Source organism: Oscarella lobularis, chromosome 1 (assembly GCF_947507565.1).
Source record: "Oscarella lobularis chromosome 1, ooOscLobu1.1, whole genome shotgun sequence".
NCBI lineage: Eukaryota > Metazoa > Porifera > Homoscleromorpha > Homosclerophorida > Oscarellidae > Oscarella > Oscarella lobularis.
Window position 1 is genome coordinate 5322488 of NC_089175.1, and position 20728 is coordinate 5343215.

Genomic DNA, 20728 nt, shown 5'->3' on the forward strand with positions numbered 1-20728 from the left:
GACGACCGACGGAATTTCTAATCAGCGCCGCGTAGCTTGCATTGCACGCCGGCGAACACGAAGTCCCATGAAATGTTGGGCAATTCCTCAGAAATGATTCTTTTAACACTTTGCACTCGGCGTCAGCAGTGCATGCAGGATCGACGCTGCCCGTGCAATCTTCAGAGGGGAGGGGAGTCGTCGTCGGGTCAACGGGGAAACAGGAGAGATCGAAGTTTGCCTTCGCGATCGCGCAGGAGACGTCAGCTGGGTTGCACGTGCAGCGAAGCGCGTCACGACCGACACGCGTAGCGTTGAGCGCCGCGTGACTGGCGCGACACGCATTCGCGCAAACGGACGAGTTTCCCGTCTTCAAGGCGAGCGCGCAGCTGTTCGTGTACGCAGTATAGGCGGATTGACAGACCGAGTCGAACCCGCACTGAAGTCGCGCGTAATCGCAGTCGCTGACACAGGCAGCGTCCATGTTCGTACGCCTCGTGACGCAAACGATGTCCGCGCCGCCGCACGTGCACGCGACGAAACGGCGACCGAGATTCGTTGACGTGGCGAGATGCGCGAGAGCGGCGATGCAAGCCGGAGTGCATTCTGACAAAAGGAAAACGCTTGCGCACTGCGTTGTGTAGTTTAGGAGCGACGTAAAGCACGTTTGATTGGCTTTGCATTGCGTTTCGGCGACGCTGCAGAGCGCGGCGTCGACGTTCGCTCGCACGAGAAGAGCAAGGAGAGCGAGGAGAAGAAAATTGAGTGCCATTCCTTCCTTATGGACGAGCGAAGACTGTGGTTGAGCCGGAGTTTGTATCTGACACCTTCCAGGCGTGGCTTGACGCGTATCCCGTTGCACACCGACGCCGGTTGAACAGGTCATCGCACGGGTCAACGGAAGTTCTCGTGAGCATCAACAGGGAACTGGATGCAGAGACAAGCGCGGTCTAATCGCGACTTTCTCGGAACATCGAAAGACAGAAATGCAATGGATTGCACTACACAAACACGCAACAAAAACAAATAACCAATAACGACGCGAATTGGCTACAAGTACAGAAAAGCCGACACAGCAGTCATTATGGCAATGACTGTGACAGACAGACGAAAGCTCGTCTCTTGACCGGACGAGGGATCTGTCTCGGTGCCGCGAGCTGGACTGGACGCGGCATCTGTCTCCGTGTCGCGAGCTGAAGTCGGCGTAGGACAACCGATCGAGGACGGCGGCGTCCTTCCAAGGCACGTCTTCAAGACGCCGTTCCTCCACGACACGCAAGTTGCCGCGAACACTCCGACGCACGCGCACGTAACGTAACGTCCACCGACCGAGTCGCCAATCAGTGCGAAGTAACTCGAATTGCACGCCGACGAGCACGCGAGCCCCTGGAACGCCGAGCCGCATTGATTGATGTACTCATTGCGCAGCGGCCTACACGTGGGATCCGCATTACAGTCGACATCGACGTCGTCCACGCACGAATCGCATCCCGGCGGTATCGTCGGTTCAGTCACCCTGCCGGGATAACACGATCGAAGAAAATTTCCCGTCGTCAGCGCGCACAATTCCTCGGTTAGATTGCCGCTGCTGCACGCGCAACTAAGCGCACCGCGACCAACGACCGTTGCATTCAGCTGCTCGAAACCTGAGCGGCACGCGTTCGAACAATCGGACGGGATTCCCGTCTCGAATGCGAGCGAGCAGTTTTCCGAGTAGGCGAAAAACGATTGCGCGCACGTCGCGTCCGCAACGCACTGAGTCAGCGCTCCGGCGCAGTCAGAACTGTTGGTGGAAGCGCCGAAACACGCGGCGGCGAAATTCTTACTCGTGAGGACGCACCCGGTGTTGTTCGCGGCGCATGTGCAATTCGCAAGGAGACGACCGACGTCCGTAGAGGCGACGAGATGAGCGAGAGCTGCCCGGCACGCCGATGTGCAATCGGACGCTTGGCCGGAGACCAAAGCTTTTCCGCACTCGCTTGAGTAGTTCATGAACGACGCGAGGCACGTCGAATTCGAAAAGCATTGTCTCTGGGCGACGGCGCAACTTGTCGCGTCGACGCTTATCCGCGGAACGAGAACGACGATCGCGAGGAGAACAAACCGCATCCTTGATTCTTGCGAAATGGAATGCGCAATCTCCTTTGATGTGGAGTGGCGCAGCCGGAGGTTGTATTTATAGGTCTTTAGAAATGACGTATGCCAGGTGTGGTCAAGGACAACGTTCAGAGATCCCTCAGAAGTTTTTTTTGGACGAAAGACGGACGACACCACCGCCGAGTCGTGTCTGGCTCTCCGTTCTCCAGCATTTTGTTCTCCGAGACGACGATTAGGTTCGTGGACAAGCACGTGCCACAACATCCCGTATTATTTGTGTTCCCCTACACGGTAGCTCTCTTTCGTTTTCGACGAGCCATGTCGGCGGTAAAAGACGCGCGAGCGTTGCTGGCGTCGTCGGCGTCGTCGAGACGAACGTTCCTAACGGCAAATTTCACCGAGTCGTTCAAATCGCGACCAAATTCGACAGCGCCTTCTTTATCAAAGGGGTCCCGCTCGGCTATCGACTTCGATTCGGCTCGTCGAATAGCGAACCCTTTGTCTCACTTGAGCACTCGTTCTACGGCCGTTGCCGGGGCAACAAAACAGAGTACCGGTTGGGAAGCCGTCGCCGGAAGGCCCGGATCGTCGACGAGTGGACTCTCTTCGTCGGCAACGAATCACGCGAAGGCACTCGTTGACGATACTTTCACAGAATTTTCGAAATACACAGTTCTTTAGAAAATCGAAGAATATTTGAATTTGGAACATATGCAGAGATTGCGATTGCAATTCGATGTACTACAGCAGAGTCTCTCAGTTTTGCGTCGTTCAATCTATATAATAATTTTAGGGTGCAGACAGCGATGGCAGTGGGACGTTGGATATGGATGAATTCAAAGCTGTCTTTCATTCTCTATTGGGAAAGAAGTCACACGTACGTACGGTGACAAAGACGTGGGATTCCTAAGTCGTTTCAAATTTTAGAAGATTACAAGTGAAGAACAGATGACGGCACTGTTTATGAAAATCGATTCCAATTCGGACGGTCACATCGACTGGGTAGAGACCCCAAACTCATTTTTTAAAATTTGTTTACTAATAAAATGTTGGCGTTCAGGATGAATTCTGCACCTACATGATGCTCGAGTTTCGAGAGAAAGACGACGCTTATGCTCGCTCGATTCAAGTGAACAATACGAGACGTTTCAGAAATGCATCATAAAATTTTAAAAAGGTTTTATTCGACTGTCCCGCCTCGTGCATTCAAACGCCGCACCATGAGCCGATCATGCGAATAACGAGCTTGGGAGAGAATTCGATTGTGACTGCGAGCCAAGTAAGACACGCTAAGCCTATCGGATCCACGTGCCGGATTTCCTCTCTACGTAGGATGGAACGATCTGCTTCTGGAATTCAAATCAAGAACTAAAGAAAACATTCAAAGTAATAGCCAATGCGACTGTCACTCACGCTCTTTTTCATCCCTTGTTCAGCGTTGCGTTGTTTTTGTATGCGTGTTTGCTGATGATAGGGCGTGCCTCAATAAGTAGAGGCGCCTGCATGTTCACCCAGACGCTAGAACGTGTGGTAGTTAAGCTTCTCCCGTCTGTAATGTTAATTTTCTCTTATATATATATTAGCCTGAGCTGACAGGTCGCTCGAAGTCAAAGTGGATTACTGACGTCATAATATTGAATAATTTAAACAAATTTGCTCTTTCGACTGGGTATTACTCGACAGTTACGCCGTAACGTAGAATTGCTTCTTATTGCTTCTATTAATTAAAGGGATCGAGAGCTTCAAATCTATGAAGTGTCGAGTTTTGATCCTCATTGTCAAATCAGCGGTCTTCTTAGCGTTCCACTTCGACTTGACTTCTGGTGAGAAAGAAACGAATCTGTTAGGATTTTTTAGAAATTTCTTCTCCAAATAGGTGCAATTCGAAAAGTATTAAGGAATGTCTGCTAAGTTTTGGAGACGCAGACGTACGAAAACTTCTACATTGTGCATTTTTTTTGCGTAATTCACTCCTTTAGGGATGTCTAAACTGTTTTCTATTTTCAAACCTAATGAGCTGTCTTCGGTGTGACTGGATTCTTCCACTACGTTTAAATTGCTCTTATATTGATTGACTTTTTAGTCTTTGGAAAAAGTTTCCTAAAGTGGATCGCATTCCTAATGTCACCTTAGAATCCGTCATCACGTCTGATGACGTCAAATTCATTCGATGGAAAGTTCACAATGATTGGGTCACTGAGGTTGAATATGAATCATTTGTCTCTCATTTCTTTTTCTTTATACCTCTTTCTAGTTAAAATACTTTCAATCGCTTCGCTCCATCATTTCCTGCTCTCATGACTCTAATTCTGCTCTCGTTATTGGTACATACCACACAGCGCATTTACACATATCTTATCAGAAGTACACGTCTCTTAGGATCCGTTGAAGGGAGCACTCATGTGGAGACTCTTCTTCGAGAGCTTGGCCAATCGGCGCTGAGAAAACAGGCGGCGAGCTATTCTGTGCCCAAGAGACGATACGCGGCTGATCAGACAGTATTTCGCATCTATAAGGGAGTCAAGACATTTGATTTTTCCTATGAGCACAACATGCTTGCCACAGGAGGTAAAAAAGGATATAAAAGCGATTTATTCTTCTATCGTTATTTCTCAAGGCATGGATCGGGCTCTTCGCTTGTGGAATCCCTACATGCCAGCGTCAGTGATTGTTTTCATTAATATAATTATTTATGTAATTCGTATTGAATATTAGCAAACCAACTGCTATGATTCGTCAAGCACACAACAGTCCGATTGCCAAACTGATTATTTGCACTGGCGAGGGACGTATTTATACAATAGCAACCGATAAGAGTGTCAAGGTATGCCTCTGAGACGCATCAGAAATACAGTAAACTGCAACAGTCTATAACAAACATAATTTGTGTTAAGGTTTGGCACATGAAAGACCACAGCTGCCTTGTGGCAATTCCGGCCAAGGGACACCGAATCAAAGGAGATTTGCAAGGTTAGACAAACGACAGGCAAATCAGCGCGCGAATTTTTCTATTGCAGCTGCCTACTACAATCCACTGAATCGCCTACTGGCCATCTGTACGGATCAACTGGCTTTTTTGTATCAAAGAGGCAGGTATGGACGTGGGAACGGCGTCACCTCTCAAAGATAGACAATTGGATTGAGTATTTTTGCAGGCCGGCGATTAGAGACAAGGTGCTGAGCCACCGAGACCCAGTTCAACGCGTTCTTTTCAACACGAGTTTCAAACAGGTCGTAACAGCCTGTGAAGGATCGGTAGATATTTTCAATTTATATTGCTGTTGAGCAAAGGAGAGTTATTCTATTTCTAGGTTGTCAAAGTTTGGGACATTGAGACGGGTCATTTAGTTTTCGAATTTTCGAACGTTCACGAAACGGACGCAATATCTGACATGACGTTTGATTGGTCTGAACGAAGGCAAGAAATGAAGAGAAGCCTGTGGGGTTTTTGTTTCACGTCGTGTATAGGCTGATAACGAGCGGAAGAGACGGAACGTTGCGAGTGTGGAATTTCAATAATGGACACTGCAGGAGGATTTATAAGAAAGGTAGGGAGCCGCGCCGGTTACAAAGGCTGACACTGTCATTTTTATTAGCAAACAAAAAGGAAATTACTTCAATTACTTATATGAACATCAACAGGAATTGTCACGTTGTTGCTGTTGGATGGGACAGACGGATTAATATATTTCCTGTAAAGCGCATTTATTGCCTAATGATTGACGTGATAGTTTTTTCGTAGGATGTAATTGATGATCTCCATTTTGTTCACTATCCTCTCAAGTACATGCCAGATGATATCGTACAGCTTATTCAATTTGAAGAAATTTTCGAAATAGTTATTTCTTTCATTTAGCATCACGGCCATCAAGAAGACATACTGGTGGTGAAATTTTGTCCACCTAGTTTTCTCGCTACAGCGTCATTTGATGGAGAAGTGAATAAATAAATAAATAATTGGGATAAATACTTTATCAAGCTATCATAGATCATTATTTGGAACATGATATCATACCACATATTTTCACGACTCACTCCGCCTGCTCCCGGAAAAAATTGTGCTACGTACAATCCACGTAATTGCCTATCATCCACAGATACTTATGGTTTGAGATGTTTAATTTTTTAGTTGAAGGTGACGCTGCTGTCACGCAGCTGGTGTACTTGAGCAGTCGAGCTGGAAACAAAACGTCAGCAAGTCTTATAGCTAATGGACCTCGAGGTGATATCAACAGGATTTAGTTTATGTTACTATTGGAGTTCAATATAAGGTCTTGTTTTTAGGACATATTCATTTTTGGTGTTTGTATGAAAAGAAAGTCATGGCTTGTTTTAGTGCTGTAAGTAGTAGAGCACCATAGCTACGCTTGGTGACGTCATATTGTGATATTTCGTACTTTGATAGGGTCGCCACAATGCTGTGAGTGCAATGACTCAAACTCAGGACGACTCTGTTTTGTTCACAGCAGATCGACAGGGTGAGAGATATGGACTGGATGGCGTGTAATAAATGTGATCACGTGACTGTACAGGATTTATTGTTTTGTGGGATATCAAATCGTACTGCTTGCTGAAGTCAGCTTCAGTTCCGCCCCCAGGTACATACATTTATGTACTGCATCCACTACTGCATTTTCTCGTTTTTAGAAATACTCAGGTGGCGTGGACACGTCGAAGCAATAACAAGGTACAGTGTAAACTCGTTTACCATTAGATTATGACAGTAAAAGTCTTCTGTTAGCATCGAGTATGCAAAACTTTACAACGTTTTGCTAAGTAGCGCTCGCGATTGCTGTGTTCGAATGTGGACATTAAATGGACACCTAATTGGTTAGTATATATGAGAGCAAAATTAGTTATTTGTTTTTCATTTCTTCTCGAAATTCCTCTAATTGAAATATTTTTAATAGGTACTTTTGGACAGGCAAGTCTGTGGGACATTGGATCGTCGTCGACGTATGAGTATCCGATGATGCCGAAAGACGTTGTTTTTGAACCTCTTACGGATGATGACGTCGGGTCACGAGATCCCGATGCAGAAATGTTTGACCGCGTCGCCGAGACGAAATCGGAAGAAAGCAGCGAAGAAAGAGACGGAGATGAGGAGGAAACGAATTTGGAGTTCGATTTGGAAATTGACGACGTATTTGCACGCGAAAACGTATTGTTTCTATTTTAGTGAATAATTTTGAATGATTTAGGTTCTTTCAGTTGGTACTGCTACACCAGCCCCGTCTTCTCGGATATCTAAGTAAAATCTCAATGCATTTATTTTTTCTTTCTTTTTAATTAGTTTTAAAAATTCCAGGATTGGATTCACGATTCATGGTCGCGACGATTCTGGCTGCGGCAAGCGTTTGCGACAAGCGAAAGAAACGCCAAAGCTATGGAGTCGCGTGACGGCGTCGAATCACTATCAGGTACTTTCGACGCATAATCTGGCACCTGAACCAGATATTTCCTGTCCAAACACGCTGACTAACAGGACAAATCAATTTGACTTAGAGGATTTTTAGCCCTACTGTAGATTACTCTGTTGATTAGGAGGCTAATTGACTGTATTTTAAGAATTTTTTATCCGGGAGGTGGAGCGCTTAAAGACCATGTGACCACCTTCTGTTGAGAATTCGGCGTCTCATTCAATCGGGCTGGCAAGGGCTCAGAGAAACAGGAAGTACAGCGCCCTCTTCTTCAGTTTGGTCGTAATCGAAGCGATTACGGGGTCCGAACGTATCTGTAGATATAGAGCGAGCGAAACCGGTTTCAGCTGCGTGGATGCCGAGGACGAAAGCGACACAATCGAGGAAACCTGTCTGGATGCTAAAATTTATGGTAATTTATTGTCAACGTTCGGTTTAGATGGGCAGTAGCTCTAGATGGGACCCCATATCCCCCAATATCTGACCAAGGACTTATAACCATCGCTTCACACCTTTTAGCGTTCCAAAGTAGCGCAGCAGACTTTCATCTCAGAGAGGCCGTAACAATGAATCTCGTCAAAAAGTATCTAATTAACTGAACGGTTGCAAAGCGCCGTGTTTGCACGCCAAAAAGAATTAGTGAAGTTCCGTGCGGTGCAGTCAATATTGTACAGTATGTTGTACATGATACTCTGCTAGCCGTTAGCCACTGCAGTACTCGATGTCCTTCGCCCGCGTTGCTCGTTTTTCTTTCTTCTTTTCTTAGTCAATCTGACGTCAGTGGAAATGCAGTTTATCTGGCAAAGCAGATGGCAGATCTTCAAGGAGCTTTCCGATGTCGTCATTCACCTCCGGGCCCCGAGGTGACTAAATAAAACCGGCCCAACTCGAGCCAGAGAGGTTAAACGCGGCGCAAACGCAGGGGATTCAATCCCCTACTCCAGTGGCATGAGTGATAAACTGCCACCCCACTTGGGCAAGACGCGGTGGGTACAATAGCGGTCCACCTGTGCCTTGGTATATAAAGGCACCCCCGGGACAGATGGGTCACTGTCTCCCCGAAAGAGGGCCTGGGTGAAGGGCCCTTCACCTGAAGACGCCGGGAGGACGTTCGTTTTCTTTTTGAGCTACTTCCGGGTTACTTCCGGGTTTATTAAAAAAAATAACATGGTTTCTTTACTGAAGCGCCGCGCGCGAACACTTTTTGATCGCGGGGTCTTGCCCAAGACCCCGGAGCAGTTCTCGAGTCATGCTCAAGACCGCCCGGACGCGAGAAGGACATTCTACTTGCACGCATGCACTGGCTACTATCGCATCAGTTCAGACTAAACAAGTCTCTTGTCTTGCTCGTGATGTCTTCACTCGTTTTTTGCAGCCAAGCCTTCCCAGCAATGCTCAAAAGCATGAGTGTGCAAAATTTGAACTTGCATACAGTATGACCGGGAAAGGCGATCTATTGCGCAAAAAATCAATGTCACACCTCACTTGCAGAATCGCTTACATACAATTTTCAATAATTGGAGAAACGAATCTTTAGCTGTCAAACGATGAAACGAGGCGAAGCCGTGTCTCTCTCTTCCCAGTAAGGTGCGCACAAAAAAGTTCTGCTAATTAATTCAACGACACGGAATCACGGGGCGGGGCTTCAGCTAGACTAGGACTGTGTAACCCTCAAATATTGAAAAAGAACATCACACTGCATGTTGTAGGAAAGTTGCTAGGGGAGGATTTTCTAGCTAGTTTAAGAGAGAGCCACAAAAGGGAGCCTCCCGATTTTCGGTCCTTGTTTCGTGCAGTCGTTGCACTGCTTTTCTAGCATTTCTGCCGTAATTTCGCTAGTACTGTGTAGTGTGTACGTGGCTGCAGCATAGGAACGTCATGCACGTGCAAGAACCGGCTCGCGCTCAGCAAGCAAGAGACAAGCTACGCAGCGATCCCATTCTCCCTGTCAGCTTGGCTGTATTTCGGCACTTGCCCAGTGTGTGGATCCCGAACTTTTCGCTGCATATAGTTCGATAGCGCTTTATCGGGCCCTAGCCCTACATCGAACGTCGAACACCTTCACGCTGTTCTAAAACTATCGCGACGCCCAAGCCAACTTTGTAAACGTGCCTACCGTGCAGCTCTACCGTGCTTCAGAAAAGGGCAACGTGAAATCGCTCGATTCCCGGATAAAATCACGTATCCTCTGCTCCTCCCCGTCACAAACTACTCCACAAACTAATATAGAGTGATAATATAGACGACAAGGTGACACCACAAACAGTATATACGCCCGAGACAACGTAAAACACACAAGAAAGAGACATCCAAATTATAGTTCCTGACCGTTTTACCTCAGTTAAGGGCAGGCAGCGTTGTTCGACGGAAAAGCAGGTGAAGTCGCATCATTCGTCGCACCGCGCTAAATAAATATAAAATAATAGAAATAACATTTCTGAAAATCTTACATCTGTCCAAAATGTGGCATCTAAGAGGTTGGCCGGTCCGCACAGTTTCGAGTTGCTTCCGATCATTACAGAGCCAACAACGGACGTGACGTTAGACGGAAAGTCAGACGTACTTTCCAGAAGTGCGTGTCTAAATATGACAACGGAAAATCCTTGATATGCCCCCTTTCCGGTGAATGTCGTCAAAGCACCGAGCCCATTACCAAAATTCAACAATTCCTATTAACGAATGCATTAAAATCTAATTCCGAATAGTTTAATTAATACGCCTCACATCGTTAAAACGAAAGTCAATTGATCCAACGCTTGTAATAACGTCTAGTCCTCCCAGAGAAGCTAACAGTTCAACGCTCTCGACTGTAAGCGATCCTCCAACGGTAGTCAGGTCGCCAAGAGGACTCAATATTAAACTAGTAACCGCCAAGTTACGAATATAAGACTGCCGCCAACGCTGGTCAAACTTCCCAATCCGTCGACGTTCAATGTCTGCGGCGAATCTTCGATCGTAACGTCGCCTACAAATAACAAGTGACGTATTGAGACATTGACATGACGTATACTGCGGTACCCGTAACATTGGAATTTGGAAATTCCCTTCAGTCCGTGCAAATCAGTAAGCCTTCGTTGATTAATGACGCTGACGCTTTCCACGTTTTCCAGCAAATAAGCAGCGTTCGTATTCTTTCGCAGATGGTCGGTCGTCGTCAACTCGCTGTTTCCAGTGATTTCCAACGCTTTGAAAGTCTTCACGTTTTCAAGACCGGCTAAATTGGAAAATGGATTATCGGTGATCTTCAGCGCTCCAGAGATAAACTAGAAATGCAAAAATCAATTCATAATACGCTGTATCAGGAAACCTTTTGCACCTGTATATTCGAGAGGCCAGTCAATTCAAAATCTTCAAAACAGTCTTCTTTAGAGCGATCGCAAGAAATCACCAAATCTCCAGTAATATTGGAGCACTTCTCAGCTTCTAAGCTGTCCTCTTCGGTTTGCGTCGTCAAAGGGCCAACTGAACCGCAATCTTTCAGTGGAACAGGGGTAGTCGGAGGTATTGTTGTAATCTCAGGAACTGTCGGAGGAGCTGACGTCGTTTCAGGAGTCGTCGGAGACCCTGACGTCGTTTCAGGAGTCGTCGGAAGAGCTGACGTCGTTTCAGGAGTCGTCGGAGACGCTGAAGTCGTCCCAGGAGTCGTCGGAGACGCTGACGTCGTCTCAGGAGTCGTCGGAGACGCTGATGTCGTTTCAGGAGTCGTCACAAGCTCTGTTTCCATCTCAGGAGTCGTTGGAGCTTCCGTTGTCGCTTCGGGAGTCGTCGGTTTTGCTGTGGTTGGCGACTCGGTCGTAGGATTGAATGTGCACCTCGGGTCTTCCGCGCCGTTGCCGCCTGTGCCGTTATCACGTTACTCATCCGCTTCAACGGCGAGTCCCACACGACGACGGTGATGCGACGATCGCAATTCTTCTGCGTATCGAATGAATCGAATTTCACTCTGCAAAGAATGGCCTCGAATTGAGCGGCGTCGATGTTTGATACAGGACCGTCGTATTCGAGTATGAGCTCGGGACCAATTCGATCTGGAGATATCGTAACACCTTGTGAGGTCACCCAGGCTACGTCATCAGGATCAATAAAGACGAGATCGTTAAAATTGTCTGAAACGGAGCTTTGAATTGCATTTGTAATCGTTATTTGAGCCTTGTGCATAAAGTGAACGTCTCCTGCTATCAGACCGAAGGATGAATAGTCCAAAAGACTAAATTCAGTCGTCCAACTGGCAAGTCAATAATTTACTAAACAATAGAAATCTTAGAATAGGTCAATAAAATGAGGTGTTTTGAACATACCCATCTCCGTTTAGTGTTGGCCCAACCGGATTTCGCTGATAGTAGATGATAGCCATTCCTTCCCCGTATCTTCACTGTTGCTTATAGTCACGATAATCTTTCTCATCGCTTCGTACGGACATTCGGCTTCGTTCATGTAATAGAGACTGCGAATCAATAGAGACTGCGAATCAACATCACAAAATACATAATCGGAGCGGTGCCGTTCGGATGGTAGATGGCATAGCGAACGACGTGTTCATGACTTTGACCTCTTTGACATGCAGTCCGGTCATGTTTATTACAGTTTCATTGAAATAGATTCTTTCGTCGGGAAAATCGGGCGCGTCCTTGATGGTAACGTTGATTTTCGCCAAATGTCCTTGTATCGGTCCGTCGCAGTCGTCCACTTCGAAATAGGGAAAGACGTGCAAGGGAGACGGATTCGCATTGGCTACACCTTCCACGACGTACGTGTGTCAAATGAACTGCTTTGATCTCAATCGAGGAAAAACGATAGGCAGATCGTTGTTGCGGCAAATGTTAATCGTCACCGTTCCAATATTTGTCCATGCGCCGCAATCGTCGAGAAGACGAATCGTCACCGTACGTGGATTGATGATTCGGCATTCGTACTCATTACGAAATTGAATCAGCGTTGTGATATTCCCGGCTTCCGTGATCGTAAACATGCCGGTGATCCGATATCAATAGTAAAAAGTGACGTCAAATGCTAGTGTGCGTAAATAAGTAATTTGAGCAAATTGAGACTTTTCCGTAGCGTATTTAGATTTCCAAAAGCGCTGCATTTCACCTAATGCTTTTTATCGCACTGGTACTACTATGCAACAGAGTGAGTAATCAATTTGCTAGAAAAAAGAGTATGTTGACAGCCATTAGAGCACAGCATGTACCTACGTAAAGACTGAACCGTTCTCCTAAAACAAAACAAAATAGATAATTAATTAGATCTACAAGTCCGTTCTCTGCACTAAAACGTTCCTAGTAGTCTAAAGTGCCTTGATAAGTACCAATTTGTACATTGAAGGGTGAATTTGGTCTACCCAGTTTTGTGTCGATCGAGAAGCGATGGAGCGACTCCATGGTCGTAGGTGTACGTGCAGATAAGCAAAAACACGACGACGAGCATGCTCTGAAAGTCGAACAGAGCAGACTAGACAAGAAAAGAGCTGTAGTTAGGAGGAGTAACGACGAAAGAACAAACCATGACGAAACCGTAGCGCACGCTAAAATTGTCGAAAATCGTAATGCGATTCAGAATTGAGCGTGGGAGCGCTTTTTCCTGGTCGACTTGCCATGAAGAAGATGAGAATGGACGATACCATAACCCATGTAGCGCTCGCGTCCGTGTAACGATCTGCATAAACATGCTGCCGCCAATCCGGCGACTAAATACACGATAGGCTTCAATGTTGGAAGCTGATCGCCTTCGCGACAATCATACGGTGAGAACGCGGTTTCGCTGCTCTTCAGACGTGCAGAAAGGATAAATAGCGTCTGCCATACGTGGGGACTCGACCGGGGACTCGTCGGGGTGGGGGGAGTATGCGATTCCTGTATATTCATCACAGGAAGCATCTAGGCTTTTGCTTTTCTCTCAGAGATTACCCCAGAAATTAAAGAGGAGAACAAAGCCATCAATTAAAGAAATATTGATGATATGAAAATCCGAGAAAATACTCGCAAGCCCAATTTACTCTTCTCGACCAGGGATATATCTAGCGGTAGATCGCTGCTTCGACACACCTATGGACATACGCACATTGTAGTTCACACAGTCTAGCACGCTATCATCACGCAGAGTAAAACGAAATGAACAAAAACTGGCTAACAACAAAAGACGAAAACACAAAAAGTTTGCGAGCACGTATTCTTCTTTACGGCTAGCAATTCTGGTTGTTTCCTCCGATAGAAGGAAAACCGCCGATCTAAAAGAAATCGAACGAGACATTTGATTTGAAGCTTAGCAGTGGAAAAGACTTACGCCAGTCCAGAATGACTTAGTCACAATTTGGGAAGGATCGCACAGCAACGGATTGGCAGAAATTATTACCTTCCGGACCTGCGCTGGCCCTGTAATGGCGGTGAGGCTGAGAGGAAACCCGGACGTATTCTCTAGCAGGTCGTTTCCATACACCACCACAGAATATTCCTTGTTGAAAGCAGCTGTTCCTGTGACGTTCACCAAAGAACCGAGCCCACCGTCAAAATTCACCAAGTCCTAAACAACGAACAAGTTATACATCCAAGTATCATTTACACGAGAACAGCCTACGTTGTTATTTTGGATGCGAATAGAACCCACGCTAGTGACAGCACCGAGTCCTTCCAAACTGGACAACGATTCAATGTTGAGAATTGTTATCGACCCTCCGACGGTCATGAGACTACTGAGCGAACTCAAAGAAGTTACAGGCATAGCCTCAAGTTTGAAACTTCCGCCGATACTCTTCAAAGATCCTAGTCCTGCGGTGTCCAAGTCTTGCAGCCCATTTATCTCGACGTCACCTACAGAGAGACAATGTACAAACTCTTATGGCGTGCTCGCGCTCTCAGCCTCGTACCAGTGACTGTCATGATTCCTTTGAGTCCGTCCACGTCTTCGAGCCTCTGCTGATTGACCACAGTGACACTTTCTACGTTTTTGAGTAGATACTCGGCAGTCGTGTTCATTCTCAGGTGACTGGTCGTCATCAATTCCGTGTTGTCGCGAATTTCCAGCGATCTAAAACTCTTGACGTTCTCGAGGCCGGTCAAGTACGACAGACGATTGTTGTCGATTATCAGCGCTCCCGTGATAATCTAAAACCAAAAGAAAAATTTTCGAAAATTGCATAAACAAAAGCATGCCGCACCTGTATATTTGTAAGACCCGTGAGCACAAAATTTCCGAAGCAATCCTCGGCCGAAAGGTCGCAAGAAATCACGAGATCTCCATCTACAACCTCACACGATCCAGCTGCCAGAGTGTTCACTTCAGCTTGAGTTGTAAGAGGACTAACTGAACCGCAGGAAGTCATGTCCGTAGTGTCAGGCGCTGTAACGTCAATCACAGTAGCTGATCCATTGGTCGGAGCTTCAGTTGTCAACTCAGGAGACGTCGGACCTGCGGTTGTCGTTAAAATCTCAGTCGTCACTTCGGGAGTCGTCGGAGACGCTGACGTCGTCTCAGGAGTCGTCGGAGACGCTGACGTCGTTTCAGGAGTCGTCGGAGAAGCCGATGTCGTTTCAGGAGTCGTCGGAGACGCTGATGTCGTCTCAGGAGTCGTCGCAGGTTCTGTTGCCATCTCAGGAGTCGTTGGAGATTCGGTGGTCGGGGTGATAGGACACTTGGAATCCTCGGTGCCGCTACCTACAACTACTTGAACAGTAATCACGTTGCTCATCCGTTTCAACGGTGAATCCCATACGGTGACTGTGATACGACGATCACAATTCTTATGTGGATCAAGAGAATCGAACTTCACTTTGCGAAGAATTGACTCGAATTGAGCGGCGTCAACATTCGACACAGGACCGTTGTATTCGAGTACGATCTGGGGACCTTTGCGGTCCTGCAAAATTTGAATACCGAGCGCTGTTACCGAGTCTTCGTCTGCCTCGTCAATGAAGACGTGATCAAAAAAGTTGCCTGGATTAGTCGCACTTTCGATGGGATTCGTAATTGTTATTTGTGCCTTGTGCATGAAGTGAACGTCTCCGGGAATGACATCAAAATCTGGACGATCCAACAGATTGAATGCGGCCGACCAAGTCTCATGATCGCTGCACAAAAACAAATCAAAATAAGACACAAAAAAAGAGAAATTTTCATTTAATCAGAACCTACCTTTCATTCCATTTCAGGGTTGGTCCAACGGGATTTCGCTGATAGTAAATAATAGCCAATCCTTCTCCCGTATCTTCACCGTCGCTCACAGTCACAATAATCTTTCTCATCACTTCGAAAGGACATTCGGCTTCGTTGATGTAGTAGAGACTGCGAATCAACCGCACAAAATACATAATCGGAGCGGTGCCGTTCGGATGGTAGATGACATAGCGAACGACGTGTTCATCGACGTCGACCACTTTGTAATGCAGTCCGGTCATGTTCAATACCGTTTCATTGAAATAGATTCTTTCGTGAGGAGAATCGGGCGCGTCCATGATGGTAACGTTGATTTGCGCCAAATGTCCTTGTATCGGTCCGTCGCAGTCGTCCACTTCGAAATAGGGAAAGACGTGCAAGGAAGACGGATTCGTATTGGCTACGCCTTCCACGACGTACGTGTGTCGAATGGAGTGCCTCGATCCCGAACGAGGAAAAACGATAGGCGGATCGTTGTTGCGACGAAGGGTAATCGCCACCGTCCCAATATTTGTCCATGCGCCGCAGTCGTCGCGAAGACGAATCGTCACCGTGCGCGGATCAACGATGCGACATTCGTAAGTATTACGAAATTGGATGTTCATTGTGAGATTCTGGGCATGGACGATAGCGAACATGCCGGTGATCCGTATACCCATCGGAATGTTCACGACGGTCACGCCGCCGCCATCTACTCTCAGTTCATCGTTGCCTTGGTCGAAATTATTTGTGATAATGACTTCGATTTCTGTGAATATTTCACTGTCATTGTTTCGAATAATGACGGGTCCTTCCACCAGATTAACCCAAGTCGTTGGACTGAATTCGTCAAAAACGGCCGCTGCCGTCGTCGACATGTCGGTCGCGTTCAGATATAATCGTCCCGGATCGCAGATATGAATGACTGTGACCGTTGCGTAAGAGATCCCGACGAGTCCATCTCTGTCCGTAAGGTTGAACATGACGCGAACTTCGTCCGCTATTTTAGGTGGTTCACGACGATGGATGGCAAAGGTCACGTTACGAGCCAATGCGGCGACCTCGTCTGCGGACCACGAACAAGTCGTAGGCATCACATCAATTTTTTGCGGTGATACATTTACTCCAGAGATGTTATCGCAACTTTGGCAACCAGGGCAATCAATGACAGCGCCTGAAACTCATGTAGTAAAGCAATTTGAAAACCACGGAATGATCAACACGTACCTGTTTCATTTCCCATAACGGTTATTTCCAAATTACGAATTGAAACATTGACCGGTTGCAAGTCTTCGTCGATCGGCATCGCATAAGGAGCCAGTCGAATAGGTGGCGATCTTTCGGTGTAGTTGACCGGTGCTGAGACGTCAAGCCGCGTCGGGCTGTCATTTACTCCGAAAACGTCAACGTAGATGGTCTCTGTCACCTCGTTGGCATTTCCAAGAGCGTTGCTCGTAATCTAAATAATTTTAAAAATCAAGAGCTATGTTTTTGCGATCTCGTCGTACTTTAAAGAGAATTTTGCGACGCCCAGGTTCCGGCTCGGGGTTGCTGTTTGAATACGACAACGTCCGCAATACTTGGTTGAACTTCGAAAGAGTATCACCCGTGGATTTTCCGGCAATTTTCACGCACGACGAAGACGAAGAGGGAGAGACTGTCGGGGTAATACCATCCGGCAGGACAGAATCGTTCGTTTCCAAGGAGAGACGCTAAAAAATAAAAGTCTCACTGCTGCAAACAAAGACAAGCAACATAGAAGAAGAACCTCGTCCAATCCATTGAGCTGATCCAAGATGCACACTTCAACAATATTTGCTTTTTGGTCCTCCTCGTCCGAATCGGCGTCCGTCAAATAAATTCCGTCAAACAAAACTGGAGGATCGTTCTCGGAGAAATTGTAGACCGTGTGAGGTGAATTAAGCACTGGCGGCTGATCGTTGCGAGTGTCTAATTTGACGGTTATCTCTAACGGATCGCTGTAGAATTTTCCATCAAATACGCTTATCTACACAGACGGTGCTAGAAGTAAATCAGAGACGACGCACAACAGCGTTTGTTACCCAGACATGACGTTGGCCCAACGTAGGTTCGTCTTTACTATTACGATAACGTATTGATTTCAGTACATTCTAAAAATGAAACAGTAAGTATTTTCTTTAGTGACAAATTATTCAGACAATCTTACAGCGTATACGCGAGCATCGACATTGCCCGTTAGTTCAATGGTAGCCGTTGCATTTGCATTGGTAGTGTTACTGGCCACAGTTACGCCTGTGCCGGTCTACATAAGAAAGCGTAGCATTCATCGTTATTATATGAAGCGCTCATCTTTACCAGATCGAATAGTATTCTGTCGCGTGCTCCATCAGGAGCTGTCACATTCACTTGTGCTCCCTGCATTACGAGGGTATTGCATATCATATCCCTGTCTGACACTCGAGCACTCGACAAAAGACTTATAGCTGGCCCGTCCTCTTTAAAAGAATGGCCCGTGCGAGTAATAGAGAGTACGGGTCTGAACTGATTATTGGGTTCAATGACGACCGGAACGTCTTTTTCCTTCATAAACCTGCCAAATGCGAGTCACGAGATACTTAATTACTAAGTCCGCGTCTAAAGCCAGAGGATTCTTCTTACTTTCCATCCCAAGCCTTGAGCTTTATGATGCGTCTCACTGGACAGCTGATGTTCTCGTTTCTGTTATCGTATGTCAATGTGCGTAGCACTCCTTCAAAGTCTTCGATAGGAGCGTAGGGTCGTCCATCGCTGGGAATCAATATAACGCGCTGCTGAAATGATTCGTTGCTTTTGGCAATAGAGTCAATAAACGAACCGGTATTGACTTCCTAAAAATATAGAAACGGTTTAGTTCTTACTGCTGAAGCGCTACGATGGTCATACGAGAAATTCGTCCACAAAATCGGACGTTCGAATGGAGATATTAGCCTCGACTTTAGTCCACATGTGTACACTGTAGAAACCAAATATATAATCGGCGTTCCTACATTTCTTCTTCTACACGTACCTATTGTCGTCACAATCTTCTAAATCAACCAAGTCGGTGACTAAAACGGGGCCTTTGTCCGGAATGAAAACGGGTTCACTCAGCGGTATTCCCTCAATCTAAAAGGGCAATAGAGACGTCATTTTACATTGCTTTCTCCATTGCCAATACTCACTCGTGGCGGACTATCATTGAACGTTTCAATGCGCAACGTAGCGTTTGCTTCGCCCGTAAACTTCCCATCGTTGATCTTCACTTTGATCGTCACCGAGCCTCGAGGAGGTTCCGGACCAGTAGAATTGAATGTCGCTGTTTGAAATATGTGTTGATATACGTCAATGCTGGCATTTCCCTTCAAATGAATCATTCCAGCCGGGTTATCAGAAACGAGCGTGACGTCGTCGGAATACGATCCAAGATCAACGTGGATTAGCTGCTCACCGAAACACGAACCAGGAAAAGTGCCAACAACCCAAATCTACACGCATAAGACATAGCAGGAAAAAAAGATTTTCTTCAGCTCTCTTCTTGACCATGGCTTCCTCCATCAGAAATTGGTCAGGATGATCGTCGTCACTGATGGTAACGCTGGAAAACACGTTGATAGGGCCGCCGTGCTCCATGTACGTCTTTGTAAATAAACGATCGAATGAAGAAACGAAACCCTAACAAGTCGCTACCTCGTTGTTAGCAACCACGTCTATAGACGGCGGATGATTGTTGACAAAGACAACCCGGACTCTGATCACGTACTCGAGACTCCAGAAGTCCCCGTCAAAGATGCTGAACGCAATACTACAAAAAGCAAACAAGAATGACGAACAAAAGCCGAAAACTCAGCCAGCGATAACAAACGCACAGACGACTTTCTGATGACGGGGTGGGAGCCGTGCTTTTAAAAGCAATCGTTGCAATAACCTAACACCGGTAGTTTAGCGGAAGAGGCGGGTATGAGACGAGACGACTTGCCTGGTCGTACTTGGAGGCGTAATCCACGCCCATTAGAACCAACTCTGTCAATCAAAAGATCATTAGTCAATCACGCTGGAGACAGTCTGTCTAGGGCGGCACTCCTTACTTCCTTCATCTTGATCATAATGTTGCGTTATGTTGGTTCCCGTCACATTCGCTGTGAGAGAGACATAGTCGCCGTCCATATATTCATCTATGTCGTCGATGTAAAATTCGGCTTTCTGTAAACAAAAACGTATGATAGTGATGAAGAATGCCCTAAAGGTCGAACCTCCATCTTGTGAAGCTGGTTGTGATCACCGTCAATGACCGAGACGCCGTCTCGAAATAGGATAACCGGTTCTCCGCCCTAAGGGGAAACAGAACAGAAGCCCTCACGCAACGATAAAGAGTTTCGAAATTAGAAAAGCGGCTCCGCTAAACGTCGCTGTTTCCAAAACAAATAGGTAAAATCGTCTGGAGATCGTCTCCGCGCTTTGCTCGCCAACCCGCCCATTTTATATGCGGTAGTCGACTCCGGTCGATTATTGCGCTTGCATTCGTTTCTCACCTCGATGAATTTGGGACAGCCGGGGCAAGTCGCATCTACGGTGCATTTTCGTAGAGAAAGGACGGTAGAGAAACAACGACCGGGCCACTTCCGCGTTCTTACCGGGGCACGGATTGTGCATGTCAGCAGCCACGAGTGCCAATAGAGAGAAGAAGAGAAGAGCTTCTTTGCCCGCCATTTCCTTCTGCACTTGACGGGCTTTGGATTGCAAGTGAGACGTCACGCCTGAAGCGTTTCAAATACGTAGGCACAGGGCGAACGTGATTGGTTGGCTATCTAAACTGATTGACGTCATGATGACATGATGTCATCGCATCATAGAACTCTCTTACATCTATGATCGCATCATCGAGCAGGGAGGAGGCCTCCGTCAAAGAATGACCTCGGTACAAAAAAAGCAAGAACGTGTCTAATCACTTTCTTCGTTCCGTTTCCCCAGACCGCATTTTGACGATGAACTCCAGTCCTTCCGTCTTCGAAAGTACCTCGAGAAACATTTCGTACGCTTTGGACTCCTTTTGTCAAATGATCGAGGCGCTAGCGCCAAACGTTCACTAGATTCGGCGGCCGCCGAAC

At 46.7% G+C, this 20728-nt stretch overlaps 4 protein-coding genes across 5 annotated transcripts; 1 reads left to right on the forward strand and 3 right to left on the reverse strand.

Moving 5' to 3' along the window:
- Positions 1-952: 952 nt before the first annotated feature.
- On the reverse strand, positions 953-2301 carry LOC136199458 (uncharacterized). The gene has a single exon (XM_065989650.1). It carries the CDS (start codon positions 2086-2088, stop codon positions 1030-1032), a length of 1059 nt encoding a protein of 352 aa, XP_065845722.1. The 5' UTR covers positions 2089-2301; the 3' UTR covers positions 953-1029.
- Positions 1215-7800, forward strand: LOC136199454 (cilia- and flagella-associated protein 337-like). 2 transcript variants are annotated; one of them, XM_065989646.1, is made up of 35 exons: positions 1215-2312; positions 2372-2706; positions 2758-2814; positions 2870-2953; positions 3004-3078; positions 3137-3205; positions 3254-3355; positions 3409-3462; positions 3660-3745; positions 3807-3899; positions 3953-4004; positions 4056-4102; positions 4160-4277; positions 4331-4400; positions 4456-4644; positions 4694-4736; positions 4792-4900; positions 4971-5046; positions 5094-5169; positions 5232-5331; positions 5388-5494; positions 5545-5624; positions 5673-5770; positions 5819-5878; positions 5933-6013; positions 6065-6152; positions 6206-6298; positions 6361-6416; positions 6482-6554; positions 6609-6674; positions 6724-6763; positions 6818-6906; positions 6987-7219; positions 7278-7327; positions 7385-7800. In XM_065989646.1, the coding sequence occupies exons 2-35, from the start codon at positions 2395-2397 to the stop codon at positions 7590-7592; spliced, it is 3234 nt and encodes a 1077-aa protein (XP_065845718.1). In that variant the 5' UTR covers positions 1215-2312; positions 2372-2394; the 3' UTR covers positions 7593-7800. The 2 variants fall into 2 exon arrangements, with proteins under 2 accessions (XP_065845718.1, XP_065845719.1); XM_065989647.1 differs by lacking the exon at positions 1215-2312 and having other exon boundaries at positions 2350-2706.
- Positions 7801-9739: 1939 nt separating this feature from the next.
- Positions 9740-12270, reverse strand: LOC136199784 (uncharacterized). The gene is made up of 6 exons (XM_065990079.1): positions 11795-12270; positions 10813-11740; positions 10515-10759; positions 10221-10461; positions 9947-10165; positions 9740-9900 (listed from the first exon to the last, which is right to left on the reverse strand). The coding sequence occupies exons 2-6, from the start codon at positions 11218-11220 to the stop codon at positions 9838-9840; spliced, it is 1176 nt and encodes a 391-aa protein (XP_065846151.1). The 5' UTR covers positions 11221-11740; positions 11795-12270; the 3' UTR covers positions 9740-9837.
- A 1271-nt stretch (positions 12271-13541) lies between these two features.
- Positions 13542-20704, reverse strand: LOC136195410 (uncharacterized). The gene is made up of 25 exons (XM_065984736.1): positions 20485-20704; positions 20255-20433; positions 20153-20187; positions 19874-19951; positions 19709-19823; positions 19600-19643; positions 19490-19548; positions 19311-19425; positions 19164-19259; positions 18806-19108; positions 18652-18749; positions 18528-18597; positions 18264-18472; positions 17961-18195; positions 17812-17907; positions 17687-17755; positions 17392-17631; positions 17132-17335; positions 16851-17082; positions 15624-16797; positions 14650-15559; positions 14359-14596; positions 14070-14302; positions 13779-14015; positions 13542-13722 (listed from the first exon to the last, which is right to left on the reverse strand). The coding sequence occupies exons 2-25, from the start codon at positions 20328-20330 to the stop codon at positions 13678-13680; spliced, it is 5211 nt and encodes a 1736-aa protein (XP_065840808.1). The 5' UTR covers positions 20331-20433; positions 20485-20704; the 3' UTR covers positions 13542-13677.
- Between the last annotated feature and the right edge of the window lie 24 nt (positions 20705-20728).

Excerpts from the sequence above, each read along its gene's own strand:
- LOC136199458 (XM_065989650.1), bottom strand. The coding sequence starts at position 2,088 with ATGCGGTTTGTTCTCCTCGCGATCGTCGTTCTCGTTCCGCGGATAAGC.
- LOC136199454 (XM_065989646.1), top strand. The coding sequence starts at position 2,395 with ATGTCGGCGGTAAAAGACGCGCGAGCGTTGCTGGCGTCGTCGGCGTCG. Across the intron at positions 3,079-3,136 it reads CGGACGGTCACATCGACTGG|GATGAATTCTGCACCTACAT; the intron begins GTAGAGACCCCA and ends GTTGGCGTTCAG. Across the intron at positions 6,153-6,205 it reads TTGTGCTACGTACAATCCAC|TTGAAGGTGACGCTGCTGTC; the intron begins GTAATTGCCTAT and ends TTAATTTTTTAG.
- LOC136199784 (XM_065990079.1), bottom strand. The coding sequence starts at position 11,220 with ATGGAAACAGAGCTTGTGACGACTCCTGAAACGACATCAGCGTCTCCG. Across the intron at positions 10,760-10,812 it reads CTGGCCTCTCGAATATACAG|TTTATCTCTGGAGCGCTGAA; the intron begins GTGCAAAAGGTT and ends TTGCATTTCTAG. Across the intron at positions 10,462-10,514 it reads TCCAAATTCCAATGTTACGG|GCGACGTTACGATCGAAGAT; the intron begins GTACCGCAGTAT and ends TGTTATTTGTAG.
- LOC136195410 (XM_065984736.1), bottom strand. The coding sequence starts at position 20,330 with ATGGCGGGCAAAGAAGCTCTTCTCTTCTTCTCTCTATTGGCACTCGTG. Across the intron at positions 19,260-19,310 it reads ACGTGGTTGCTAACAACGAG|ACGTACATGGAGCACGGCGG; the intron begins GTAGCGACTTGT and ends TTATTTACAAAG. Across the intron at positions 14,016-14,069 it reads TTCGCATCCAAAATAACAAC|GACTTGGTGAATTTTGACGG; the intron begins GTAGGCTGTTCT and ends TTCGTTGTTTAG.